At 52.1% G+C, this 26,812-nt stretch overlaps 1 protein-coding gene across 15 annotated transcripts in view; it reads left to right on the top strand.

Moving 5' to 3' along the window:
• Nucleotides 1-25,235, top strand: part of celf2 (cugbp, Elav-like family member 2) — a 64,040-nt gene extending 38,805 nt beyond the window's left edge. For 4 of the 15 annotated variants that reach the window (XM_061807780.1, XM_061807783.1, XM_061807779.1 and 1 more), the window contains 12 exons: nucleotides 2,199-2,395; nucleotides 4,898-4,980; nucleotides 8,816-8,864; nucleotides 10,364-10,498; nucleotides 13,319-13,398; nucleotides 15,786-15,947; nucleotides 17,398-17,461; nucleotides 19,063-19,203; nucleotides 20,255-20,383; nucleotides 23,380-23,598; nucleotides 24,233-24,376; nucleotides 25,078-25,235. In XM_061807780.1, coding sequence (XP_061663764.1) covers nucleotides 2,199-2,395; nucleotides 4,898-4,980; nucleotides 8,816-8,864; nucleotides 10,364-10,498; nucleotides 13,319-13,398; nucleotides 15,786-15,947; nucleotides 17,398-17,461; nucleotides 19,063-19,203; nucleotides 20,255-20,383; nucleotides 23,380-23,598; nucleotides 24,233-24,376; nucleotides 25,078-25,205 — 1,531 coding nt within the window. In that variant the 3' untranslated portion in view covers nucleotides 25,206-25,235. The other 11 variants (XM_061807785.1, XM_061807784.1, XM_061807791.1 and 8 more) reach the window with 11 other exon arrangements.
• The last annotated feature ends 1,577 nt before the right edge of the window (nucleotides 25,236-26,812 follow it).

The following is a 26,812-nucleotide window of genomic DNA, read 5'->3' as shown; positions in this document are numbered from 1 at the left end:
TCTCGTCCTCTGCTTGTTTTCGGGGTTTCCTCTCTCGTGGCTTTTCACGCTAATTCAGGTGTTTGTCAGGCCTCCCGCGGCACTTTCCCGCTCGCTCTTGCTCATTTGCAGCGGGTTTCCCCCCCCCCCCCCAAAAAAAAGAAAAAATTCCGTCGGAATCTCTCGACACGTGCGGAAGCGCTTTAGCCGCGCGATTAGTGTTTGTAAAGGCCTCGAGGGCGGAGCGTCGGTTGCCGAGCGCTTCCCCGCTGTTGCCGTGGCAACAAGACGACGTAGACGACGCCGGAACGCGCCGCGTGAATGGAGCCGCGCTAACTGTCGCGAGCGTCGTCGATGCTAAAGTGCCCGCGTTTTCGGAAATTGTCGTGTTTTTGTGCGGGAAAACGTAACCTCGCGACTTGTCATCCGTCAGTGTGTGTGTTTGTGCCAGTGTTTACGCGTGCGTGCGTGCGTGCGTGCATCCTCATTAGCGCGCGGCAGCTCGTTAGCGCACCGCTAGCCGAGCGCCGGGGCACCGGTGCAGCTTCATTAGCCGCTGTGACATTTATCTGATGTTCTCCTCTCTCGGCGCGGCGCGGCGTGGCGTGCGCGCCGCGTTGCCTTGGCGACCGCACGTGTTCACACGCGCGCACGACGCATTGTTGGAAAAAAAAAAAAAAAACCCAAAATGTACACTTCATAGATTTTGCAAGAGACATTGTTTGGAATCCAATTTTCCAATTTTGGAAGTAGGACTTTTGTCCTGTTCTTTTTGTTTGCTGGGAAGAGGAAAAATTGAAATCGCAAATAATAATCATAAAAAGCGCACACGCGTTACATTCCTAAAAAAAAAAAAAAAAAAAAGCTTCTCACCCTCTCTGGACCAAATCACATTTTGCAGATGATGATACTCTGGACTTAAACGTTTGGATGATGTCAAACCTGTTGCAAATTTGCAACCCCTGCCCAAAAAAGCTTCAAAGAAACCATTGTTGTGTTTGTGTTTGAGATTTTGTGCGACGGCACGCGGAGAAAAAAGCAAAGTTTGGCAACGTGCTCGTCAACTGGATTAGCGTTTGCGGGGTGGGGGTGGGGGGGGGGTCACGCCGACGTCTTCTGGAGCAGAAGGTGCGAGCGGCGGCGGGAGGATCGCGAGCGCTGCCGGCGTTCGCTGCCGGTGTTCGCCGCGCCATTTGAAGGGAGAAAGACGGAAAATGGTCGTCACCAGCGTGAAGTCGGGATGATGCTCGAATGTCAGCGTACAGTCTTTCCGTTGTATTGCGGATGTTTTGATTCGTCACTTGGCATCGTTCGCCGCCACCGACGAGTACGCTCGTCGAGGAGGGTCTCGGCCAGCCCCTTTTGCCACTCTTCAATTTACCTCACCGCAATGACAAACGGAGGCCAGCAGATGGGGGCCTTGCATCCCTTCGGACTTGAAGTTAGCGCCGTTTTTGACGGACAATCTCGCCTTGCGGCGTCCATTGCGGGAGAGACAAATGGAGGCACTTCACGTCCGTCCGTCCGTCCGTCCGTCCGTGTGAAGCAAGCACAAGATGTTGAATTGCCGTAACGTTGATTAGCCCTCCCATGGCGTTCCGCATGATATTTTGGCTTTGAGGTGATTTTGGTGTTGAGAATCACGTTGTTTGATTGTTTTGGCGGCACAATTACATGTTTCGGACATAGAAACAGATTTCAGATTTAAAATGATGATGCTCTTTAAATCAGTGATTTTGACAAAAGTGTCATTAATATTTTTTCTTTCTTCCTTCAGAAAAGGAGGCCAAATGCGACTTTTTCTTTTTCTTGCTTTGAGTCCGTCCGTGTGTGCCGCGCGTCCGTCCTTCCTTTTTTTTTTTTGTTTGTTGTTTTGTTTTTATTTTTTTTAAATAACTATCCAAGACATCTGCCAGCCAGCCATCTGCGTGCGCGTGGCGGCTAACGTTTTGTGTGAACAAAATTTATCCGCAAAGAATCTTTCCAAAAGTGGCATTTTATTTTCGACGTGTTCAAATTGTTTTGGTGCAAGTAATTGTTCAAAACCGAGTTCAGTTCTTCTCCAATAGTTTGTTCTTGCTAGGTTCAGCTATTGTTGACCTTGTAAAACGTGAAAAATGTCAAAAAAATTTTTACGTAAAAAAAATAAAGCAACAACAACCAAAAGTAGCTTCATTTCTCACGATACAAATGTTTTCCTCCTCCTTCCTCTTGGACAGTAACGGCACGGCCGGCAAGATGAACGGCGCGCTGGAGCATTCGGACCAGCCCGACCCGGACGCCATCAAGATGTTCGTGGGCCAGATCCCGCGCTCGTGGTCGGAGAAGGAGCTGAAGGAACTCTTCGAGCCCTACGGCGCCGTCTACCAGATCAACATCCTGCGGGACCGCAGCCAGAACCCGCCGCAGAGCAAAGGTACCCCTTCGCTCACCTCAAACAAGCCCGGTAGCGGCGCCGGTCCGATCGGAGCGCCTCAACGAGCGTTCCATCAAGACCGCCGTCCGTCGCCCGTTGTTCATAAACTAGTGGAGACCTCGACAGACGACTCGGCGACGAGGTTTAACGGGAACCGTTGGGCCGCTTCATCGCGCAACCAAGCAAAAGAAGCTTCTTCCGCACGATTTGACGCAAAGGAGCGTTTGCATCATTTCAGACGCCGCCGCCGCCGCCTTCCTCTTCCCCTTTGATGAGCTCGTCAAGTGCGGCGGCTGCCGTATTCACACGCATCCAGCCGAGGAGGAGGAGGGAGGCGACGGCGAAGGCGAAGGCGTCGGTCCGGACGGGGCCGGAGGGCGGCGAGATGGAAAAGACGAGGCGCACGGATTCTTCCACCAAAGCAAATCGCCTGGCAAATCGTCGCAAAGTTTGCCGAGCGAGAGCAGAATTGTCCCGTTTGCGCGCCGCAGGGAGGAATCCAAATCGAGACAAAACGAGACGTGAGCTCGAAAGATTTGATGACGTTGGCGTCGGGCCCTAGCGCTAGCATCTGCTTTATCCTCACTAGGAGCACAATTCGGCACCATCGTAGGAGAACGACAAGTGCGGCAAAACATTTGCTCTCGTGGACAAGTGCGTGGATACTCGTGGCGCTTTTGGCCCGCCGCTGAAACCTGAGCCGTCGCACTCGTCGGCCCCGCCGGCAGGCGTGCGGCTTGCGCTAGTAGCCTCCTCATCAAAGCTATGCAAACGACTGCGGCGCCAACGCTTTGAGTCTGATTTGTTGCGAGTTAACAAGCAGATGAGGCGGCGGGCAAGTGAGAAATGGACTCATTTGCCGGTTTGGGGAAGGATTTCTTGATTTATTTATTAATTGAGCGTGCGAGCGAGACAAAGACAGCCAGAGGGGTAAACACAAAGCGGGCGAGAGCGCGCGCGTCGTCGATTATCTTAATGGTCCCGCCTGGCCCGCCCACACGCGGACGTCTTCATTAGCGTCCGAGGAAATCGCCGCAAAAGCGCGAGCGCGTTCTCGCAAAACGTCTCGTCGGCATTCGCCTCCCGAGAGCTCCAAAGCATCGGTCGACGCGTCCGGGTCACAATTTCCGGGGCGGTCTCCGGCGCACTCAAATATTGCCCAAAATGCGATTCCTTCCAAACCCAACGCAGCTTTGCTTACCTCGCGACTTTGACTCCACAGTTGCTATTTTCTTCTCAGCGGCTTGTTGGGATGTGGCGGGGTTGGGTGCCCAGAGAAAAGTCACCCAGGCACGGGGACAACATCCAAACTGCGATTCGAACCGCGTTCCTCAGAACTGTCAGGCCCCTTCTAGGTTGTGACATCATTCAGAATTGAAAGCGTTCGCATCAATTGAACGTGCCTCCCTCGCCGTGGCCACCGGGGGCAGCGTTCTGTGGATTGAGGCGTTATTCGAATCCCTCTTTTTTTTTTTTTTTTTTTTTTTTTGGGAATTCACTTTTGCAGCAGCCAATCATATTGCAGCGGCGCGTGCGACTCCCCGTCACGTCTCTGCTCCTCAATGAGCTCGTCAGTGCGGCACTCATTTTAGTTTTTATCCGCAATGGACAAAGAATGTACAACTGTAAACGGTTCTCATAATTGCTCAGCATTTTTCTCATGTCCATCCCCAAATGAGCTGGCCTATATGTCTGTTCCAAGACTCGATCCCAAAAGTGCGCACACCCCGTGTCAGCCTGGGAGTTGGCGCGCGTGGAATTGCGGATGCGCCGCGTGACTGCTGACCTACATGGAATAAATAGCACGCGTTTGACTCGCTGTCAGCGGCGGGCGCTCCGTAGTCTTCATTTTTCATGGGGCGGCCCACCCGACAACGACAACACCCTCTGAATGCATCCCTTAAAAGAAAAATGGATGATGAATTATTTCTTCTGGTGGGATCTCACCTCTTGTCAAACCACGTGACGTCTTGAGCGTGAGCGTCAGCGGCGCGTTCCGCAAGGAACGGTCTTCGGCCCCCCCTCCGGACGCCCGCCGTCGGATTTGGGCCGCGTGTCCGCTAACGGGCCGGGAGAAGCGAATCCCGGACGCCGTTCCAAAGACTCCAACCGAATCCGGGAAGGAGATTCGCTCTCATTTCATTTCGTTTTTGTCAATGCGGTTGTACATTATTAAATAAATGAATCTGGGACATGAATTCCCAAGCCTGGATCGGATGAATTGTTCAAAGAGCTTTCTGATCTCATCATTCAACTTTTTTTTTTTTTTACTGTAGATTTTTGAATTATTGAATCTGGGACCAAAATTCATAAAAGATGAGAAATGGAAATGGCTTTCTCAAATTGTGATTTCACGTTGCTTTTTCGTTTTGTTTTTGGACAAAAAAGTGTAAGATAATCGACCATTTGGATATCATGGATTGTATCGTTAGAATACAACGTGTCGCTGCAGACAAAGCTGCTGTGTGGCAAAATTTGAAGATGTATTTGTGTGTTTTGCAGGCTGCTGTTTTGTGACGTTTTACACCCGAAAATCCGCGCTGGAAGCCCAGAACGCACTGCACAACATCAAGACCTTAACGGGGGTGAGCGAGCCTTTGGCCTCTTTTTCTGCTCCGTTCTTTGGGGGGGGGGGGGGGGGGGGGGCATAACGTTGGACGGACTCTGCTCTCCTTTTTGGAGGTTGGTCGACACGTGAAGACTTTTGTGGATGTCGATTGTGAGCGGACGTGACGTGATTATCGTGACAAGCGTCGTCGTCATTCATCTTGATCGCGAGCGACCAAGCGTTGCCTTCATTTTTTTTACGTTTATTTGGACTGCACAGGGTGGCGGATCGTAAACGAAGAATTGAACGGAAATTTGATGGCCAATAAATTGAAGCTTTTTCACACAAAAGTTAATTTCTCACAATTTTTAAACCTGGCATACAATTTGTTTGAAAGGAAAAATACCGAGTAGAATTAACCCTTTTTTTAGGAATGTATTTCTTCTCTGATGTTTTGGGGGGAAATGATTTTTTCATCAAATAAAAAATTTCTCTCATCCAATTCCCTTGGTTTTTATGTCAGAAAATGACAATTTCTTGACAAATATTTTTAAACTCTTAATCCAATCAATGAAATGACACATTTGTGTGAAATTCAGTCAGAAATTCTTCATTTATTCTCGCAAAAAATCCCCTTTTTAATTGAATTTCATTTAATGTTTTAATTTATTTATTTATTATTGATGGTTGTTTTGATCATTTTCAGGAACGTCAAAAAAGTCGGGAAAAAAAACCTCATTCCAATTTTGTAAAATAGCTGAGAATATGACATAAATGTCAATTTTATTGTGGTGGCAGGGAAAAAAATTTTTGGGGAAGAAAATAATCTGAGAATATTGGCATGCATACTGAAGCACAAAAAATCTATATTTTTTGATACAATTGTGACAAAATAATTTGATTGGAGGGGAAAAAAAGTTAGTTTTGAGGTGGGGGGTGTCAAAATTTGAAGAGCATAATTTCATTTTCCCCGTATTTGTGGGATGCAGAAATTACAGACGATATTTTTTCTACTTCTTCTTGTAATATATATTCTTTCTCGACTTGACGACCTGAAATATTGAGCTGGCGACGCATCCGTCATTTTTTTTTTTTTTTTTTTTTCCCTCTCCACCGCCGCGGAGGCCCGAAAGGCCGTCGAAAAGGTGAAGCGAGAGCGCGGAAAGTCGACGCCCACACGGCGGCGGATGAGCGCAGACGGCGGCAAAAGGAGGGCAAAGCGATAAAACGCCACTCGCTCAAAAGGAAGCGCGGCCGTGCGCTAATTAGAAAAAGTCGACACATCCCCCAGTTGAAATGGCAGCTTTTAAAAGCCATGCAAAAAATCTGACACTTTTTTTTTTTTTTTTTTTTCCTGCCACCATTAATTTGACCTCCAGCCCGCACAACTCAAGTGACAAAACCAAACCATCGCTAAAGGCAAAGTACAAGCAACCAAATGGGATGGTGCGTTTGCCAAAGTGCGCACACCCTCCTCGCGGCAAGCCCGGATTGCGGGCGACTTGAAGGCGCCCCCCCCCCCCCCCCCCCCCGACCTCTTTGCCCCTTTTCCTCTTTTCATCCATTCGGGGTTCGGGTCACTTGTGTCCGATTCTCTTTTTGATGCCTTGAAAATGTGACGAGAAGAGCTCAAGTGACGTCAGTTGTGCGGTTCATTCTGAAGCCCTCCCGTTTGTTACAAAGTATCACAAAGTGGAACTCGACCGACATCATTACAGAACGTAACTGCAGCAGCTCAATGGCAAAAGTGTACCCAGGTGGCTGGCACTGTGACCAAGCCCACTCGAACGGCTGAACTTCATCAGGGCGGAATGAGGCCCACTTTCAGGTGACTCACATATGACGTGAGCGAGCGGTGGGTGCGTCCCAAACGAGCCCGGTGATGAAGAGGGTGTGCACACTTTTGCAACCCCACTTTGTCATTTCGCTTGCCGCCTGGAAATCTTTTCTGTTTTCTTCGCTCGGCGTCGATTGACATTTTTCAATCCGCGGCGTCGGTAAGAAGGAAAATGTGGCTCGGCGCTCCTTTGCGATTCTGTTGCCGTCCGACGACTTTCGTTTGGCTTTCCGTCGCATTCGTCAAACCGATCGACAAATGCAAAACGATTTGAAAGTATTGCCCAGACCAAATTGGTCGAGGTCATCGCCCGAAACGAGAATTTTCCGCCCCGAGTGCTTCCAGACGTTCCGCGATCGGCCGCGTTTGAAGCTCGTCGGACGTTTTCCGGCAAATTGAAGGCTTTGATTAGCGCGCGACAGATGTGGAAATGACACAAACACGCGAGGATGAAGGGAAGGACGTCGGGGAACGGAGCACACGCGTCCTTGGTTCCGGGGCGCGGGGGGGGGGGGCGCTCCCTTTCTTGGTCTTTGGATGAAAGGCCTCCTTTGATTGGTTTCCTCTCAAGGATGTTTGGAGGCCGGCCGGAGTTCAAGGGTCGAGCGCTCAACCGAAACCGACCGCTGAGAAAAACAGCCTCATTCATGTCATTTTAAAAAAAAAAAAAAAAAAAAAAAAGAGAGATATTGGAATAAAGTTGGAGGAATGGCATTCTCGGGAGGGCATCTCGGGATGTCTTCCTTGGGGGAGAAATCCCATCACATTTGGCAGAATGATGCAAATATTTATTGATTCATGTTGTTCGTGATGGCGTCAACGTGGCACATTGACACCAAAATTCACATTTGATCTCGTTTCTCCAGTTGAGAATCTCACCCGATCAAGCGCATCAATCGAAATGTGCTCAGGACCATCGTTTGCAACATTGAAGGGGGAAAAAAAAAACATCAATTCGATTTGATAAGCAGAGTATCAAGAATGTATGCCAAAAAAAAAAAAAATTGGGATGATTTAGAATACATTTCATTATGGTGATGAGTATTTTTTTTTGGGGGGGGGGGCAACTGAAAGTATTCAGAGGCCCTGAAATAATCTCGCAGCCATTTGCTCAAATCATTTCATTTTCAAAAGACGCAACTGGCAAATTTCAGAGGAGAACCGCATTAGCTGATGCGCTTTCATCAGATGAATTCAAAATCACAAAATACATTTCACGTTTATTATTGTAAGGACAGGGTTTTTTCTTGTTGAGCAAGTTTTATCTTGGGATGTTTGTCATCTTTTCCCTTCGGCCAATCGGACTCGAGTCGGCTTTCTCAGCGCGTTCATTGGCGTCCGCCCCCTTCAGGCAGCCCAGAGAACTGACAGGAGGAGGAGGAGGAGGGAGACTTGGGATGAAGGTGCGTGTTTGATCGAAGTGGAAGATCAAAGTCTGGGACGGCACTGCGACTGAGCCCAAGGGCACGCGGGCGCGCGCGGCCCGATCGGGCGCCGTCCGTCTCCGCGCAGATCAAACGGCGACATAATCCGCCATCAAGGAAGCAGACGTGGCGGGAACGAGAGGCCCACCGAAAAAAAAAGAAAAAGAAAGAAAAGGAAAAAGAAATCACATCTCTTCTGACAGATTTCATATTCAAAACAAAGGACGCGCTCGGGTCCCCCGTCGGGTCAGAACAACTCCGCCGGGGTTCCGGCAAAGTTCTCGTCTTTGCGAGTAAGCAAAGGCCGGTACTTGCCGGGCTTTTTGGGGGGTGTCAACGAGACCCAATGTCACTGAGCCCCCCCCCCCCCCCCTCCGGAAGGTCGGCCATTTGGCTCGGAAACTGCCATCAGAGTTCCGACGGCATCCGGAAAGAAGGTCCGATCGGGAGAAGGTCGAACCGCGTCCGTTTTGAGGGCAGCACCCCGTCAAGATTCTCAGGAAATAAAATACATTTTGGATATCCTCTTGGGGGGGGGGGGGGTCAAGGAAATGGTTTGGGCCGCAAAGCTGACGTGGAAACGTCGCATTGACTCTGCTTTTGTTTTGCAGATGCACCACCCCATCCAGATGAAGCCCGCCGACAGCGAGAAGTCCAACGGTGAGTCGGAAACAAAAACCTGGTCGGGGGGGTGTTGACCGGTGTCGACTCAGTCAGTTTCTTTCCGGGGGGGGGAGCAAAACTTTTTTTTATGGGACAAAAGGAAAGTCCCAAAATTGAAAAAAGATTTTCAAAAGAATTTTCAGAAGAATACATTTTTAAAAATGCAATTTGGGGAGTTACGAGAATAAAATAGTCTAATAAATGCCAAAGCCGGACAGAGCAAATCCTCCAGTCCGGGTCCACCTTTTCAAAGAAAGTCTTTGCCGGGGGAACGGGCCCGGACCCGCTTAGCCCCCCCCCCTCGAGAACCCCCGTCTTTTCTCTCCAGGACGGGGAGCCGCCTTCATGTCGCTCGTCACATGATCTCCTCTCAATAAATTAATTAGCGTGTCGAACGGTTGGCGGAAACGAGCGAGCGTCAGCGTAGCCCGGCGCCACTTATCTTCTTTCTTTTTTTTTTCTTTCTTTCTTTCTTTTTTCAACACACAAACAATCCGCCGAGCAAAATAAACAAGCGCGCTATTGATTTCCCCGAGTGCAACAGAGCGCTTATCCGCCTCGCCTCGCGCCCGCCGCTGACACTTGCCTCATTAAAAATGAATTGGATTAGCATTGAACGCGCGCGCGCGCGCGCACACACACACACGTGCGCCGGACAGACGGCCGGTTCCGCGCCGTACCGGTCACCGCGTACGTTCCAATCCCGTCGCAAATGACGCAACTAAATTCAGCGATTCCTTTGGGCCGTCGGCCGTTTGCACGTTTCCGTTTTGAAAGGCTTCTCGGCTTATCCGCCGCAAAAGTGACGCCAACTCGGTTCACGCCGGCGTAACTCGTCACATTTGTTCAACTGTTATCCATAATATAGATGAAAGAAATAACAGTTGCACTTAGAAATGGACATGATTAGCATGTTTTTTGGTTTTTTTTTTTTTTGGGGGGGGGGGTTTGTTTTTTGTTTTTCCTCCTTGTAACGCCGACGTTTGTGATTGGCTCTCTCTGGTCATTTTTTTTTTTTTGTTCCAAATGTGATTTGGAAAATGTTGGGAGTCTTCCACTTCTGAACACGTCAAAGGAGTTTGTCTTTTGAACAGTTTCACGTTTTCTGGTTACGATTGTCCGGTTTGGTCCTCGCGAGCGCTGTTCTCTAAACTGTGCGCATTTGTCGTTAGGTCGACGTGTTATGATATGCCGCGTATGTAGCGCAGCTTTCATCTGTATTGACGTTCCATCTGCAGTTATCATTTGCGCAGCGCCCCCAACGTGGTTCATTCCTAATTTTGAATCCGCTTTTCAGAGGAAAAGTGAGAAAATTCCTCCAATCGGAATCAGATGAGAGCGAGGACGTCGTTGCGACGTTTGCGCCACTTTTCGTGATTGCAACTCGCAACATTTCCAATCCCGGCGGCACGTCAAATGTTCAAGTCCGGGTTTTCTTTTCCTCCTCCTCCTCCTCCTCGCTCGCGCTCAACTTCCTCTCTCTGCTCCCTCTGCAGCGGTGGAAGACAGGAAGTTGTTCATCGGCATGGTGTCCAAGAAGTGCAACGAGAACGACATCCGGGTCATGTTCTCGGCGTTCGGCCAGATCGAGGAGTGCCGGATCCTGCGGGGCCCCGACGGGCTGAGCAGAGGTGCGTCGCGTTCCGCGGCCGAGCGGCGGCGAAATGGCCTCAACAGCCCCCAGTGGCCTCCCGCGACGGAAGGCGCCGGAACCCTCTCCGGAGGAGGGGGACAGTCGCCGTCTGGACCAAAGCTGACTCGGACTTGACTTTTCTTGACTCGTGCGCTCATCGGCATTTTCAGCACGTTTGCTTTCTCTCCATCTCCCGCTCTCATCCAATCACAGAGCAGGATCCGGCCTGTGAACGCTCGGGACTGGCCTCGCGTTGAGATTCGTCAAAGCGTTTTCAAGAGCTATTTTTCCCTCACCGCATTTTCGGAATCGTACCATTTCTCTCGCATAACTTGCGACGCGCCTCATCTTTTGCTTTTGAGCCGCTGATCCTCACAAGGGTCACGGAGCTTTATGCCTTTAGCCCGCATTTTGTCGTTTGAATTCGCCGTCATTGTTTGTTTTTCCTTCTCTCAGATGTTGTCGAGTTTAGCTTTTGTGGGCGTGGCCCGAAACGGCCGCAAATTTGAAGACTTTTATTGACTGCCGAGCGCAAAGAAGGAGTTGACTTCGACCCGACCGGACCGGTTTGATTGTTTTTTTTTTTTTTTTTCTGCCGGCGCCGGCCGCTCGGGACTCGTCCGCGACTGACCCCGTGACTTCCTCCCACCTCCGGTTCTGGTCCTGCTCAATGTGGACTTTTGAGTGACATCTTGGGGCTGTTGTGGCTGCTGGGAATATTTTGGCTCTGTATAGCATCTTTCCCTCTCTCCCCCGACCCCTTTTTCCTGACCCACCCCCCCTCCTCCCAAAACCACGACCCCCCCCCCTCCCCCTTTCTCCCACCACAACACTCGTGTCCATGTGCTTCACCTGCAGCCTGAACTCACTGTCGTCCCGTCGTCATCACGCCGCTCGCTCAGGTTCCCGTCGGAGGCACATTCCCACACCCCCCCACCCACCCCCACCCCCACCCAGCCCCGCCCCCTTCCATTGACATACAAAAACTGCCGCAATGCGAGAGTGTCGTTTTGATCCTGTGAGCTGAAACCAAGTTCTGAGCAAAACCTTAGCATCCAAATTTTGTAGATCCCCCCCCGCCGCCATTGGCTAGTTGACCGTTGCCCCACCCCCACCCCAACCGGCAAAAGCTGCCCCTGCCCTCCCTAAAATGGCAAACTTGCCTGGACAGACTTTTCCCTTGATGCTGCTAAGAATCGGTCATGGTTCCAATTTGCTTTTGCCGTTTCCCGTCCGGCGCTAATTCCCCCCCCCCCCCCCCCCGAAATCCGCCAAAAAGCTCTGAGCTCAGTCTAAAATCGGCCACCTGTGCTTCCCGCTTGTCTCGCTCTTCTTCCTGCTGCCGTCACGCCTGCCCGCTTCAGTGTCATCCCGTCCGTCACTTGTGTGTTGTTGTCGTGTAGTTATCGTGTGCTTGTTCTGGATGTTTTCTGGTTGCTTTGACTTTCTCAGCGTGCTCCACCACCTCCCGATCGCGGAAGAAGCGGGCCGGCGGGCCGGCCGTCCTCCCGACATCCGGCGTCCGCCTCCCTCTTTCCCACCGGTGGCGCTCTTTTGTCCCGATCAATATTTTAGATGTCTCGGCGCTCACGCGGAGCACTTAGCGGCGAGCGAAAAGAGGAAGTACCGCCGCGGCGAGATAAACACCCCCGACCGGCTCGGTAAATAAACAGCTGCGAACGCGTCCCGGGATCCGCGAGCCCCGCCTCTTGGCGCCGCTATTAAAAATTGCCGCATCAATCAGACGAGCCGCGTGCTATAAATAAAATATGGATCATACAGTACCACCGGCGGGCCCAGGGAGCTAGCCTACTTTCACGAAAGGACTGTTTGGCGGGGAAGGGAAAGAAATAACCAGGTTCACGCTGTATTTAGCGCCGCCAAACGGGTCAAGCTGAGTTTTGACGGCCCGATGACCGCCGACGGCCTCCGAACGGTCCCGATCGGCCGTTGACCCGAATGAAAGCCCGAGGGCGGTCCTTGCAATCGGGTCAACAAAATGCCTCATCAAAGCGCTTTGAGGAAGACGGCGGCCGTCGACCGTGCCGGTGCTGCTTTCGTGCCCGCCAATCCCCAAGCCAGCGTTTTGCCAATTTGAAGGTTTTTAAGGACGACGGCATCGTGGATTCAGTGTCAAATTAGTCTTGTGCGTCGTAGCGTCTTGGGACCGTTTTGTGGGTCGACCGATGATGGGCGGGCGTGCCTCCCAGACGTCATTGCTCGCCGGAAGTGGCCTCGGGGCCTGAAGGTTTTCAAAAATGATGACGGTAGGGGCCAAAGATCCCCGGAACGGAGTCGAAAAAAGTCAGACCGGGGGACGGGGGCTGTCCTCGTCGTGGTGGACGTGCCAACCAAATTTTTACTTGAGCCCAAAAATCCAGAAAGGGTCTCGAGGATCCCTCTGTGAGGAAAATGCTCCTTTCGCGATGCCTGGGGAAATTTTGGCTTGGCCTCGCGAGCTAGCGCCAGATTTGCCATTTCCGTCGCCGCTAAGTCGTCCGAGCGCAACTAAAGGGGACGCGCTCGGCGGGAGGTGGAGCCACGCGGAAAGTGGGCGGGGCTGTGCTCCTCATGACACTGTGCTTGTTTGAAGCTGTTGTTGCTATAGCGACCGACAACACTCGTTGTCCCGTTCTCTGTTTTTTGGGTCTCTTGTGGGTTTTTTTATAACGACGACGTGTCCAACCCTTTTGTCTTGTTTTTGTTCTTTCTCGTCTTTCCTCCTTCTCCTCCTCTTCCTGCCCTCCCACCGTCCCTCTTCCCATCCACCCCTCCTCCTCCCTCCCCCCCCCATCCCTCCCTCCCCCCCTCCCTACAGGATGTGCCTTTGTCACGTTTTCCACCCGAGCTATGGCACAGAATGCAATCAAAGCCATGCACCAGTCGCAGACGATGGAGGTACTGTACCCCCCCCCCCCCCATCTCGCACAAGCTGTCAATTGTCGAGTCAATTTCGGGTTTCACACATTTTCCCGTCAAAGAGTGCCACAAGCGGAGCCAACGGGACTTTTCTTGAGATCCTGGGCCAGACTTTTTGGGGGGGTCAAATTAGGATAAGTGTGTGTGTGTGTGTGTCCCCCCCTCAGTTTTTTTTTCAGGACCAAAAACTCAACCAATTTAGTGGCGTTCAAATTCGGTGCCAGTGGCCCAACTACATCGAAAACGGCCACCTGGGTTTCTGGAGCCATTTTTTGCGGGTCCGCTAACGGTGGGCGCGGCCGCCAAATGGCCGTTTGAGCCTCGTTGCAAATACATCATGGACGACTTCAAGTCTTAATCTCACAAGAGTGTTTATGATTAAAAATCCTATTGCAAGATTCTTTAGTATTTTCAAAATGTTGCTAAAATGCGTGTGTGCGTATTTCTGAGGGAGACGTCAGAATCGTATGACAGGAAAGTTTTACGTTTTCTCCTCCCCATTTTTTACACAATTATTTATTCCGATTTTATCCTTTTTTTTCGAATGAAAAACTGTTTTGGGGATTTTTATTTTTGGGCTGGGGGGAAGAGGAAATGTGACCTCGCGAGCGCTTGAGGTGCGCGTGTGGACACCGTCGCCTTTCCCGCGTCTCATTACGGCTGACATTCAGGTGCTCGCCTGAATGTCACATCGTAATGAAAGCGAGACAGCCGATCGGTCGGTCGGGGGGGGGGCGCCGTTCGCCGGCTTCCTTCGCCGCCGTCGCGCAGCCGGTCGGGTCCCGACGTGTTTGTCGGCTGGACGTTTTTTTTCTTGTCCCTCCGCAAAGCACACGAAAAAAAAAAAAAACCCATCCGACGTTTGGTTAATCTGCAATCTGGACTTTTTTTCCGGCAAAACTTTGCCCCTGCGGCCATTTTGAATTGGCAACATGAAATGTGGTAAGGATGAAAACGAAACCAAAAAAAAAGTCTCAAGACACCATTTTGGGGTGATTTCAAAGGGTCCTGTTTTAATTTTGCAACCTGAAATTTGGACGAGCACAACTTCCCAAAAGTCTGACCAAAGGCCCGTTTTGCTTCGGCACCGATTTCCAAGGATCTTTTGAAAATGAAGCGCGTTGGACTTGGCAGGAAATTTGGTGGGCTTGTCTATCACGATTCGACCCACCAAAAAGTTCTTGGAAATCCTGCCTGAAAAGACCAGGATGTCTCCCTTTATGTTCAAAGTCACCATTTTGGGAGGATTTTTGAGAATTCAGCCAGACGGACCCGCCGAGGATCCTGAAAATGCTCCATTTCCCAAAAGTCAAAGCTTGGGCGTCGTCAATCTGGCAAACGTGAAGAAAAGCGAGCAAACATTTGCTGATGGCTTCCCCCCCCCCCACCCCACGCACCCTCCCAACGTTTCTCACACCCGCACCGACTGCGTCGCCCACGCTCGTGCCGGTCGGAATCTCTCAATCTTCCTTCCCGTGGACTCGCTACCTCTGCTTCTGGCTCTTTCCGGCGATTTCATTCTCGGGGTCCAATTGCGCGCTCGCCACCGATGATGAAATCGTCGGACGAGTCGGGAAATCTCTTTCTGGCCTCGGAGATAAATCGGCCCTTGTGGGACGGCTGGCTTCGGAGTCGGGCTTCCGCTGCGACCGGTTGGGGGTGGGGGGGTGGGGGGGGGTAAGTGTCATTTTGTGACACGTGATGCAGAACAAAAATGGAGATGGAAATCGCTCCTCTGATTTTGAAGATGCAACTCGAGGAAAGTCTGAGCAAAACCCGACGCTGGAAAAGCTGCAGCAAAATTTGACGCTCATCAAAATGAGATTCTTCAGGCAGCCCCAAAATCCCCCCCCCCCCGCCCCCCCAACCAAAAGGCAAATGAGCTTTATGGAAGACCGCCAGCCAATCGAGGAAGTGGAAGCCATTTTGCCAAATCCTTGCTCCATCAAATGGCCGCCGTCGCCGCCACTGGGAACGTCGGGAAACCTCCCGAGAGGTCAAAGCGGGACGCCATTTTGCAGAAATCTGAGTCCCGCTCCGTGCTTTTATTTTGAAGGTCTGACCTCAGCGCGGCGACGACAAAAATGTAAAAAAAGTTCCGCTCTTTGGGTTTATTGGCAGGTTGGCGGGCTGCAAATTGTTGAGAAATGGAGCAACATTCTGTAATCGTTTATTGCAGTTGACATCAAGGCCCCCGGGGCGAGTGCCCCCCCCCCTGCACAAACTACTTTACCTGTATTTTCTACCTGCTGACAAGCGCCGCGCAAATGACTTTTTTTCCCCCCCCACCTTTCAAAGGGTTTGTGTCTTGTCCGCTTTCTTGTCGTCGGCCTTCATTTTTCTCCCCCCCCCCCCGCTGCTCGCAGGGCTGCTCGTCCCCCATCGTGGTCAAGTTCGCCGACACGCAGAAGGACAAAGAGCAGCGGCGTCTGCAGCAGCAGCTGGCCCAGCAAATGCAGCAGCTCAACAGCGCCACCACCTGGGGCAGCCTGACGGGCCTGGGCGGGCTCACGCCGCAGTACTTGGCGGTAAGGATCCGGGTGGCGAACGCCGGCCTAAACGGGGAAGGGCAACAAATTCAAAGTGGAGACAAAAAAGAGAAGAAAAGGAGGGGAAAAGATTATTATTATTTTTTTTTTTTGCCCAGACAAAATGAAGCTCCTTCTCTCATTCCAACATAGTTGCGTGGTATTATTTTTCCGACACGCAAATACACGACGCTTCGCTTTGCTGCGCAATTCTGCTTTCAGATCATTTGTTTTGTCTTAAAAATCCCCCCCCGAAAAAATGTCGCGGCATCCTTCCGGAAACGCTTTCCAACGGTCTTTCGGCGTCGGCGTGTCCCGCTATTTTCGGAGAGCAGCAACTAAATTCGGCTTTTGTTTCAAAGTGGCTTCCGACTGAAGGATGAGCAGTTGAAAGGTCTCCTCCGCTGTTGCCATGGCAACCCCACCGCAAAGGCTTCCCGAATTAGACCCGAAGCGGCGGCGGAGGAGGCGGATGGGGGGGGGGGGGGGGGAGAAAGACCCGAGATGAATGAGAGTCATTTTGGGAGCGCTTGGCGGGCCGCCGTCAAAACTTTAGAATATTTCCGCCGGCCCACGTCGGAAGGTGGCAGCGTGAGGTTCTTGCCAAAACGATTTTCACCAAACCCCCACCCCAAAAAAAACAAAACAAATGATTGACAGGCTGTCGAGTTTGAGACGGCTTCACAAATCAAATCCCGAGTGGAAAAGGCAAAATAAGACCAGAGACAGAAAATGCTGTCGACATTTTCTTTCTTTCTCTTATGAGGTCGTCCAAATTGCATTGGGGATTATTTCGGGGGGGGGACTTTTTGCAAATTTTTCAAATGGCTTGATAGATGGAAATGGAAATGAGTCCCCTGAAGGTCTTTAAAAACAGCTTTGGGGAGGGATTTGAATTTCTTTTGTCTTTTGAAATGAGACACAAGAAGAAAGTCGCAAGTTGAAAAGACACAAAGAAGCTCCATGAGGGGGGAAAAAAAAAATCATTTGAACATAAAATCTTGGATCAAAGGACCAAAAGAGACACGAGATCCCGTTCACCTTTAATAACCGATTTCACTCATATCGATGGCAATATTTTCAAAATTGAACAAAGAAGGTCGTTTAGAGGGATTTCCTGTTTTGGTCTTTGTATTTGTTTTCATTTTTTAATCTGAAGAAAAAAGGTGGGCGGTCCCGTCTGCTTGCCAGTGAGCGCAATCGGCAAGCAGAACCAAAGCGAACAAAACTGGGGCCCAGCGGTAGCGAGATGTCGGTTTTCGGACTTGTCCTCGACGCTTTTGTTTGGGAACGTGAGCGGCGCCGGCAGCGGTTGGGCGGGCCCGGCTCGAGCCGGCTCTGCTTTTCGGGTTTGGCCGACGCCCTTTCTCCGTGCGCAGGAGCGAGCGACGCCCCCTGGCGTGAATGTCCTCCCCCCGACCGTTGTTTCTCTTTTTGTCTTTCCGTGCAGTTGCTGCAACAGGCCACGTCCTCCGGCAACCTGGGCGCCTTCGGCGGGATCCAGCAGATGGCCGGTGAGTCCGCCGAGCGTCTCCGGGCCGTCCGCCGCCTCCACGTTGTCGTTCCGTCAGCAAAGAGCAAAAGCGGCGCCAAGACTCTGGGAGGCCGGCAAAGGTCCGTCTCCGTCTCGTAACGAGGCCAGACGGGAAGCGAGCCGGCGGCGCTGGCCTGGCGTCACTGCGCCAACTGGGAAGGAAGATGACAAACGTGCGTTTGACTCTCCCGCGACGGCTGAACGGAGAAGTCCTACTCGGGCGGGAAAGATGTTCGCGCCAGCTCCAAACGCGTGGCGCTGTCGCCCGTCCGCCTCGCGTGGCGCTTGAAATTTGCGAGATAGCAGACGTCTCCAGCATCTTTGGTGTGGCTCCGCTCAACGGTCCGGGTGTCTCCCAAATTTCACGTCCCCGCCCGATGATGAAATGGGCCCGCCCGAGCCAAACGGCGGACTTCCGCAGTCGTTCGGTGGCTCTCGTCGCGCTCGACGGCGCTAAGTCAGAATTCGGGGCCGGAATTTGGCAAAAGGGTCCAAATTTGAAGTTGGAACGCCATCGTTTCCACGTCCCGCGTGCCACATTTTGCCAGTCAAAAGTGGGGGAAAAAAGCAAATCCACGTTGGTTGCAAGCGAGCTTTTTGTGCACAAATGCCATAATCACGTTTTCCTTTTTCTTTCTTCCTCCTAAAAGCGTTTTTGGAAGCGGCCGCGTGTCCTGGACTCGGCTGGTCCATCTGCGCTCGAGTTTGGCGGGAGTCGGCGTCCGCTCTTCGGTTCAAGGCCTGGCACGCGAGCCGTTTACCTCGCGGAGAAAAGAATTTTCTGCAGCGCTTCATCCTCCTCCGGCCCGGAAGCGGCGCCGTGACCGCTGACGAGTCGAGGAAGGAAAGCGGGTGGGGCTGAGGATCGGTCGCAGGGCGGGGGGGGGGGGGGCAGCTCGGAAAAGACTGCAGGAGGGTGCTTCCTGAGAGGGACCCAATGCAATGGTTCTGCTCCCGCGAGCCTGACAAGGTTTCCCACTCGGATTTGGTGGACGGTTTCGACCCAGTGTCTCTGTCTCTGTCCTGGAAGTCTTTGACAAAGTACCTTTTGGAAAAACCCGACCAGAAGTGTCCTCACGGTCCACAACGTGTGTCCTGGTCCTGAAAACCTTTGAGCCGTTTGAATTTTTGGACAAAGTTCCCTTGTCCAGGAGTCTTTGACCGACAATCATCTTCCGAGCGAGCGAGCGAGCGTGCAGAATTGTCCTAGCGGTGGCGTCAAAGAGCGTCCAAGCGCCAGCGCATGTCCCATTCAGCGCACTCGTAGCTTCGGGAGCGAATGTTGGGTCACGATGATGCGGGCGGGGCCCCATGACGAAGGCCGATGACGATCCGGGGCTTTCCCCTCCCAACTGAGGTTCCAGGGTCCCGGTTTGCGCAGGCTCGACCGGCGCCGTCGTGGATCGGGCCGCGCCGTCCTGTTTTGCGTGCGAGTGCGAGTGCGAGTGCCTGCGTGCGTGTTACCATGGAACGGTATATACGCCGCTGCGCTGCGTATATACGACCCATTGCCGAGCCGAGCCGGCCCAACGCCGCCCGGGAAGACTTGACTGAAGAATCTGTGGCTCCCCCTCTCCGCAGGTATGAGCGCGCTGCAGTTGCAGAACTTGGCCGCTCTGGCGGCGGCGGCGGCGGCGGCGGCGGCCCAAAACTCCGCCAGCCCGTCCACCGCCAGCGCCCTGTCGTCCGGCGCCGCCTCCCTGGGAGCGCTGGCCAGCCCAGGTAACGCCGCGGCCCGAGGGCCGCATCCGGGGCGACGGGGGGCTGCTCGCCATCATTCGCCGCCATCGCCACCCGAATCCACCCATCCGCCATTTGTGTGCCACGCCTTGTACGTGCGCGTGTGTGCGTGGGTACGATTCCTCGGTGCCACTCGCTTCTTTTTGTCGGGTTCCGCGACGGCCCCCTCGGCAGAATCGAGTCTCGAATGGAGCCGGGCCCCTCGTCGGCGAGATGCCCGCCGCCGCCGTTACCCAAAATGGAGTGGCGACGGCGAAGCAAAACGGGCCTTTGGTCAGACTTTCATCCAAATTTCAGGTTGCAAAATTAAAACGGGACCCCAAGCTTCAAAATGGAAAAGTTGGAAAAGTGGAGAGGACAACAACAATTTCCAGTCCAGTCTGTTCCGAAATTTCCTTTGCGCATTTTGACGATAGAAAGACATTTTGTAGAACTGGAAGATTTTTAGAAATTCCTGTGCATGAAAATGTGAATTTAGAATCATCTTTTTTGTTTGTTTTTTTTTTTTTCGGAACAAAAAGTCGTCGTCACGATTTTCGACTATAAAAGCTCTCCGTCCGTCGTGAATTTCGAACTTTCAACAAATTGATTCATTTGGATCCCAAAAACATTTTGATGGCAAAAAAAAAAGTGATTTCCGACAAAGGTTTTGGATTGAGTTTGCAAAACCACCAAAAAAAAAAAAAAAAAAACCTCTTTCAAGCCAATGAAAGACGACCGTAAAGGTTTCCGCGGGAATTTTGCCACGTGAGCGAAAAGGAGGGAACTTCGCTTTGGACGTTTTTGTCGCTGGACCGGCGATCCATTTTGGGTAAAGGCGGGCGTCCTTTGCGTCCTCCTCCTCGTTGTTGTCGAGCGGGCAAGGCGCCGCCCGGCGGGCACGTCCGGCCTCGCCCGTTTTTGTGCTCGTCGCGGTCATCCGTTCGGCCGACGGGCTTCTGGCGTTGTGTCGGCTTTTTTTTTTTTTTTTTTGCGGGACGGCGAGAACCCTCCTGACCGCGCCCGCCGTTGTCGCTCTCCTGTTTGTCCCCAGCAGCGGGCGCCCCCGGCGGCGCCAACGCGGGCGGCGTGAGCTCGCTGACTTCGCTGGGCACCCTGCAGGGCCTGGCGGGCGCCACCGTGGGCCTCAACAACATTAACGCGCTAGCAGGTAGCGTCCACAGTGAGTATTCATCCTGCCATCTGCCACGTCGCCATGGAAACATTGGCAAGCCCGAGCGCCGCCGCCTACTCGTGCTCTTTGTCTTCTCGACCTTTTTGGACACTCGTAGAAGAACTTTGGTGTACTAGTGCCACTACTCCACACTTATGAGCGATGCTTTTTCACAATTGCTCAGCCAGTAGTTTGCTATTTTCTTACTGTGGTGACTTTTTTTTTTTTTTTAATTCCCCACGACTTGCTTTCCACTAGTTTAACATTTCTGTGCACCCACAGAATGGCTACAGTGCGCTAGTAGAATGATGAGAACGCACTTGTAGAATAAGTCGTTGTTTTTTTCTTTCCCCAGCACCGACTTCAATATATTTTTGCGCACTAGTCGAAGAATTCATGAAAATGATGAGAAGGACTGCCTGACTAGTAACTTTTTTTGTTGCCGGCATGCGAGACTCACTCACATGTTGCCGGTAATGCCAAACTATGTACTAGTTGATGTGTGCACGACTAATGAGGACTTGTTAACGTTGTTCCTACTCACTAGTAACCTGCAGCCAGCCATTCTACTAGTAGGCTGCCTTGACTTGCCAGCGAAGACAAAGAGTGATCGAGTAGGAACTGGACTAAATGCTCATGTGGCTTCCACCCCCTTCCCCACCCCCACCCCGGCTCGTTTGCTTCTTGCTTGCGTCCTCTCCCTCCTCGCCCGCCATCTTGTCTCCCCCCCCCCCCCCTTTTTGGACTCGTCCCCAAATCTTTTTTTCTTGTCGTCCAAATTCGTCAGCAAAATCCCACGTTTGATTCCTTTGTACTTTTCTTTTGCAAATGTATTTCAAATCAATATTTTGTGTGTGTGAAATTTCAAATGTGGTCACTGTGGGCGGCTCCCTCTCAACCCGACCTCGGGCGTCGAGCCAAATGCTGCTCCACCAATTTGTCAGGATCCAAAATGGCCAAAAATACTTTTTTGTGACCAATTTGGGGGAAATTTACGAAAACATCCAAACTGAAAAACGATACGTGAAACTTTTTTCTAATGTGCCCACGGATATTCGGTGGCTTTTGCCGATTCCTCCAAAAACAAACAAGCAAGGGGGGGGGGGGGGGGGCAACGAGGCCAACGAGCCACATGCTGCTTCACCCGCTCCTGTCACTAAAGCGCAGGGCTTTGGATCAATGAATGAAAATGGCTGAAAGTAAACAGACTTGTTTTCTTTGCAGTGGTTGATGTAAATCTGCACTGATGCCTGCTGCCCCCCCCCCACCCCCCACCCCGCAAAGCGAGCGCTTTCCGGAGTCTTCATCAGCTGTCGTGACAGTTGAGCTTCCGCCACATTATTCTCCGCTGACCTTTAGCGCATCCGCTGTGGTAATTCCCCCCCCCCCTCCAACCCCACCACAGCGGGGGGGGGGTGGGGGGTCTTCAACATGCCCCCCTCCCTTACCCTCATTTAAACACATCTGAGCCTTAATTGAATTGCAAAGGTCAGTGGTGCAATTATCCCAGAATAAATGAGTGACCTATAATCCGGAGCGCCGCAGTGATGATTTATTTGCTCGTGTCTTACGGCGAGACGGCGGGACGCCCCCGTGCCCCCCTCCCTCACCCCCCTCCCCGCTTCTGACCCCCAGACAAGTCCTGAAATGAAGCCGTCACGCGACGCTAATGAGCGCCAACGTCGTGTCAGTTTGCTACGGAAGACTCGGCTAACCCCCCCCCCCCCCCCCGCTGGTCGTCACGTGGCGCGCGACCTCAAACCACCTGACCCAGTCGCCTCGCCCACCCCCCCGCGGAGACGTTTGCCCCAGGCTAGCAAATAACACCAAGCGCCGAGTGGAGGACTCCATTAAGTTTAAATGCCATCCAGCTTTTTATTTAAAACAACATTTAACAATTACTGAATCGGAAGAGGCGGGGCGGTGGGTCAGCTGGTAAAGCGTTGGCCTCACAATTCTGAGGCCCCGGGTTCGATCCCGGCCCCGCCTGTGCGTGGCTTTTCTCCAGGTGGGCACTCCGCTTTCCTCCCACATCCCAAAAACTTTCAACGTTCATTGGAGACTCTAAAGTCAGTTTGTGCCCTGCGATTGGCTGGCCGGCGACCAGTTCAAGGTGTCCCGTCCCCCCCCGCTTGTTGGGGATAGGCTCCAGCGCTCCCCCTGACCCTTGTGAGGATAAGCGGCAAAAGGAAATGGTTGGATGAATTAGAAGAAGTGGACACACGGGTGAGAACACCTGGCTCACAGTTGTGAGGATCAGGGTTCAAACTCGCACTCGCCTTTCCTCCCGCGTGCCCACAACGTGCGGGCTCGATTGGAAACTGGGCGTTCCTTTCTGTGTGCCCTGCGATGGGCCGGCGGGGCGAGAGGCGCGCCCGGCACGCCCGCCTAAGGAGAAAGTAAGTCCCGTTCGGGGTCGCCACAGCGAAACATCTCAGATGGAAAACAGGAGGCCCTGTTGCACATTTGCACATTTTCAAATACACAAACACCTTCAAGTGAAGGAGAATTGGAAGCAAAGAAGGTACATCGTGCCCCCCCCCCCCCCCCACCACCACCATACTTGAAATTCTTATTTGACATTTGAACTCGCTTGTGCCGCCGTTCCAACTCAAAAGTGTTCAGCTAGCAAGAGTCTCTCCCGAATTGTAAATTCCAAACATTCGCCTCGTGGGGAGTGATCGATTCACCCCCCCCCCCCCCCAGCACGACTCGAAAAGTCCCAACATCCAAGTTGTCCTTCTTTGCCTTCCCAAAATTCCCCAAAATTTTGCGCGTCTGCCATTTTGAGTCCGTTTCTTCCTTTCCGTCCCCCCCCCCCCCCCCGCCAATTCAGCAGTCCCGTTTGTTTGTTTGTTTGTTTGTTTGTCTGTGGCGATGATGTGGCGTTTGCTCGTCGTGGCCTCACGTTTTGTGTTTGAAGATTTTTTTGCCAAAGACCTTGAGCGGGGAGCGCTAATGAGTAAGTGCACTCTTCTCTCTTTATCGTTGGGTTTTATGTAAAGTTGCTCAAATGCTCTCAGGTATGGCGGCGCTCAACGGGGGCCTGGGCGGCGCCGGGCTGGCCAACGGCGCGGCGGCGGCGGCCGCGGCGGCGGCGGGCACCGTGGACGCGCTGACGCAGGCCTACTCAGGGATCCAGCAGTACGCCGCCGCCGCGCTGCCCACCCTCTACGGCCAGTCGCTGCTCCAGCAGCAGGGCGCCGCCGGGAGCCAGAAGGAAGGTATGCGCCCCGCGGGACTCCCCCCCCCCCCCCCCCGCCCCCCCGACCCACGCTTTTTTTCGTGCCGCTCGAGAGTAGTCGTCGTACGATCAACGTCTTCAACAACAACAAAACAAGAATCACACATTTTGAAGAAATTGCAATACATTCCATTAAAATGCTTCATACCGTTTCAAAGACATGGAATACAAAGCCTGATATTAGTCCTAATGATAGCTGCCATAAATTCAATTCCAATTGAATAACACAACTAACACAACTTGTCATTTATTTAATAGGAAATACGCTGGGGTAGGCACGTTACAATTTTCAACAAATCAACAACACATTACCGTATAAATGCATTCGCATTCATTTGATTGATTGAGAACTTTCAATAAAGATCGATTTGGACTCAAGGAAGCAATCGCTGAAATGATTCGGTCGTCACAAATCCACAAAACGGCAAGTCAAACCTGAAAAATGCCGGCGCGACAAATTTGGACTCTTCCAAACACGTCGCGACGGAAAACGGCATGTTCCCGAAAACGATGGACGCGAGTGCGCTGTGAACGGACGGGGCAGCGAGCAAAAGATCGGGGAGTGAGTCCGCAACGTGGCTGTGTTGCCGTGACGACCGCTGTGCCCGCCTCAGGTCCCGAGGGCGCCAACCTCTTCATCTACCACCTGCCGCAGGAGTTCGGCGACCAGGACATCCTGCAGATGTTTATGCCTTTCGGGAACGTGGTCTCCGCCAAAGTCTTCATCGACAAGCAGACCAACCTCAGCAAGTGCTTCGGTGAGCGAACGAGCCGAGCCAGACGCTTGTCACCAAAACTTCTTTTGTCCGAGGATCCCGCTCGCTTCACGCTACCTCGCGCCAGAGACAGGCGAGCTCGAAATTTACGCGCGGCTTTTTCGGACACTCGTATCCCAACGCAAATGGAGGCGCGACACGTGTAGACCGACGAGATAACAGCACTCACAGGCATAAACGGTGGCGCTGCGACTCTTCCACGGGTTTGCCGACTCCAAGTGATGGAAATTGACAAAGAATTGACGCCCGGGAAAAAAAAAAAGCGGAAGAAATAAATAGAGGAGACGAAAAAAGTGTGAATGAAACCTTTAATAAAAGAACCATGGGAGGAGTGGAATGCCTAAAATAACAAAGGATAGCCCCCCCCCCCCTAAAATATGTGAGAGTCCACTGTATTTATCCTCTGCAAAGAACAAGTAGAATTCCTGCAGCCTCCTGAGCGTCTCATTCGATATCCGTAGCAAGTCTGTCACGGACTGCTGCCGGTTGGGAGCGTCGTTATCTACTGCCCCCAGGTGGCCACCGGCGGCATTGCCATCTCCGGTGAACTCCAGCCCAAAATGGAGCAAAAACCGTTTCATTTTTTGCAAATGAGCAAACGACCAACCAACCACATGAAGGGCGCGTCTCCCCCACCCCACCCCACCCCAAAAGTGCATCTTTGTTTGTTTTCCTTCCTTCAGGCTTCGTGAGCTACGACAATCCGGTGTCGGCGCAGGCGGCCATCCAGGCCATGAACGGCTTCCAGATCGGGATGAAGCGGCTGAAGGTGCAGCTCAAGCGCTCCAAGAACGACAGCAAACCTTACTGATGCTAGCCCGCACATGCTGACGCCACCCCCGTTAGCGCTGCTAGGGTAAGTCGTCCGTCCGTGTCAGTCCGTCCGTGAACGCCCCCCCTCTGCCCTCGACAAAAAGCGGCAAAAAGGAGGCAGATAGACAAAGGCACACGACGTGTTTTATTGGAGGCAAGGTGCGAGTTTCATGATGACTACTTTGAAAAACAACATTTAAAAGAATGCAATCTTTGATTTTTCCAGGGCGCCGCATGCTCACGTTTGCTGTTCACTGAGTTTGTTTTTTTGTGCAGTTTTCTCTTTGACTTCAATTTGAGGCTCCAAAACAAACACTGACGACGCCTGTGCAGTGACAATTTTGAAAAAGAAGCTTTATTTTTCGACATGAATTAAAAAAGACGTTTATTCACGTCTTTGGTAGCGGATGAAAGTGGGACTGGTTGTCTCTGTGGAAATTTCCCGTTTGTTTGTCTGTTTTCCGTGCGGAATGTGAAGCATAAGCGAGCGCACGACGCTTGTGCGGATTCCGATGAACCGTGTCGGGCGTTTGTCGCAAATTTCTCAGCGGCGGATGACGCGACGTTTTTTCGTTTCCGAAAATGGCAAAATCGACGCCTGACGTCAAGATCGGCCGTGGCCACTTTTGGGCCGGCCCGGGCTCTCGGCGAACGGCGTTTACGGGATTTTCCCGAAGCAAAAAAAAATGGCAGGCGTTTTGCCATATGGCCAAATCCTTTGGAGCAAGTTCCCCTTCGACGTGAACGCGGAAGTCGACGTTGTGGCTCGCTGCCATCAACTTTCAGTGAGCTCATAAAAGGCTCCGGAAAAAAAAAAAAACCCAAGCGGGTTTGCGCTTTGGAAGCGGGCCGCGTCTTCTGTGGCTTTTCGGACCCGACCCGGAAACGCGATGGTCCAAGGTTCCGCCAGTAAACCTTTGTTGTTGTCAGTGCTCCAAAAAGAAATTCTTGTCAATCCTCAACTTTGGTTTTCATTCCAGACTTTTTTGGTGGGTTTTGGCATCGAGTTGCCGTCATTCGCTAGTTTGCCAAAGTCCAGCGGAAGAAATGAAAGACGCTGTTTTGGTTTCAAGCGGCCCAGACGGGTGGACGACGTTTGCGTTTCCGTTCGACAGGTGGAAAACTTGAGCGTCGGCCGTTTGGTCCCAAAACTTGCGCCGTTTGCAATGTTCGTAAATCAACGGGAAACCTTCTTTGTCGTTCGTCGGGATCAAAGACGGGAAAGGTTCGCTCGCCGGCTCTTTTGGGAAACGCGGCGAGGCCCGAAGGTGAAAGGTCGGTGGCGCGCGTAACTCTGCTGTCTTTGTGTTCCCCCCTTTAGAACTCCATCTGTCGCCATGCCTCGCTTGGGTGTCTGGCTGCCCCCCCCCACCCCCCAAGAAAAAAAAAAAAAATACACAACCTAAAAATTCACCACGCCCGCCACCTTAAAAAAAAAACAACAAAAAAAAAAAGTCTGAAAGTTCGAACTGAGCCGAGGCCCCCCGCCCCCACCCCCACCCCCCTACGCTGATGCCTACTGAACTTTTTCTTTGGATTTTTACCTTTTGATCGTTTACTTTGTTGTATTGTTATTTTTGTTTTTTTGCATGTGACCTCAAGTGA

This window comes from Syngnathoides biaculeatus, chromosome 20, assembly GCF_019802595.1.
Source record: "Syngnathoides biaculeatus isolate LvHL_M chromosome 20, ASM1980259v1, whole genome shotgun sequence".
NCBI classification, from domain to species: domain Eukaryota; kingdom Metazoa; phylum Chordata; class Actinopteri; order Syngnathiformes; family Syngnathidae; genus Syngnathoides; species Syngnathoides biaculeatus.
This window is presented reverse-complemented; position numbering and strand designations above follow the sequence as displayed.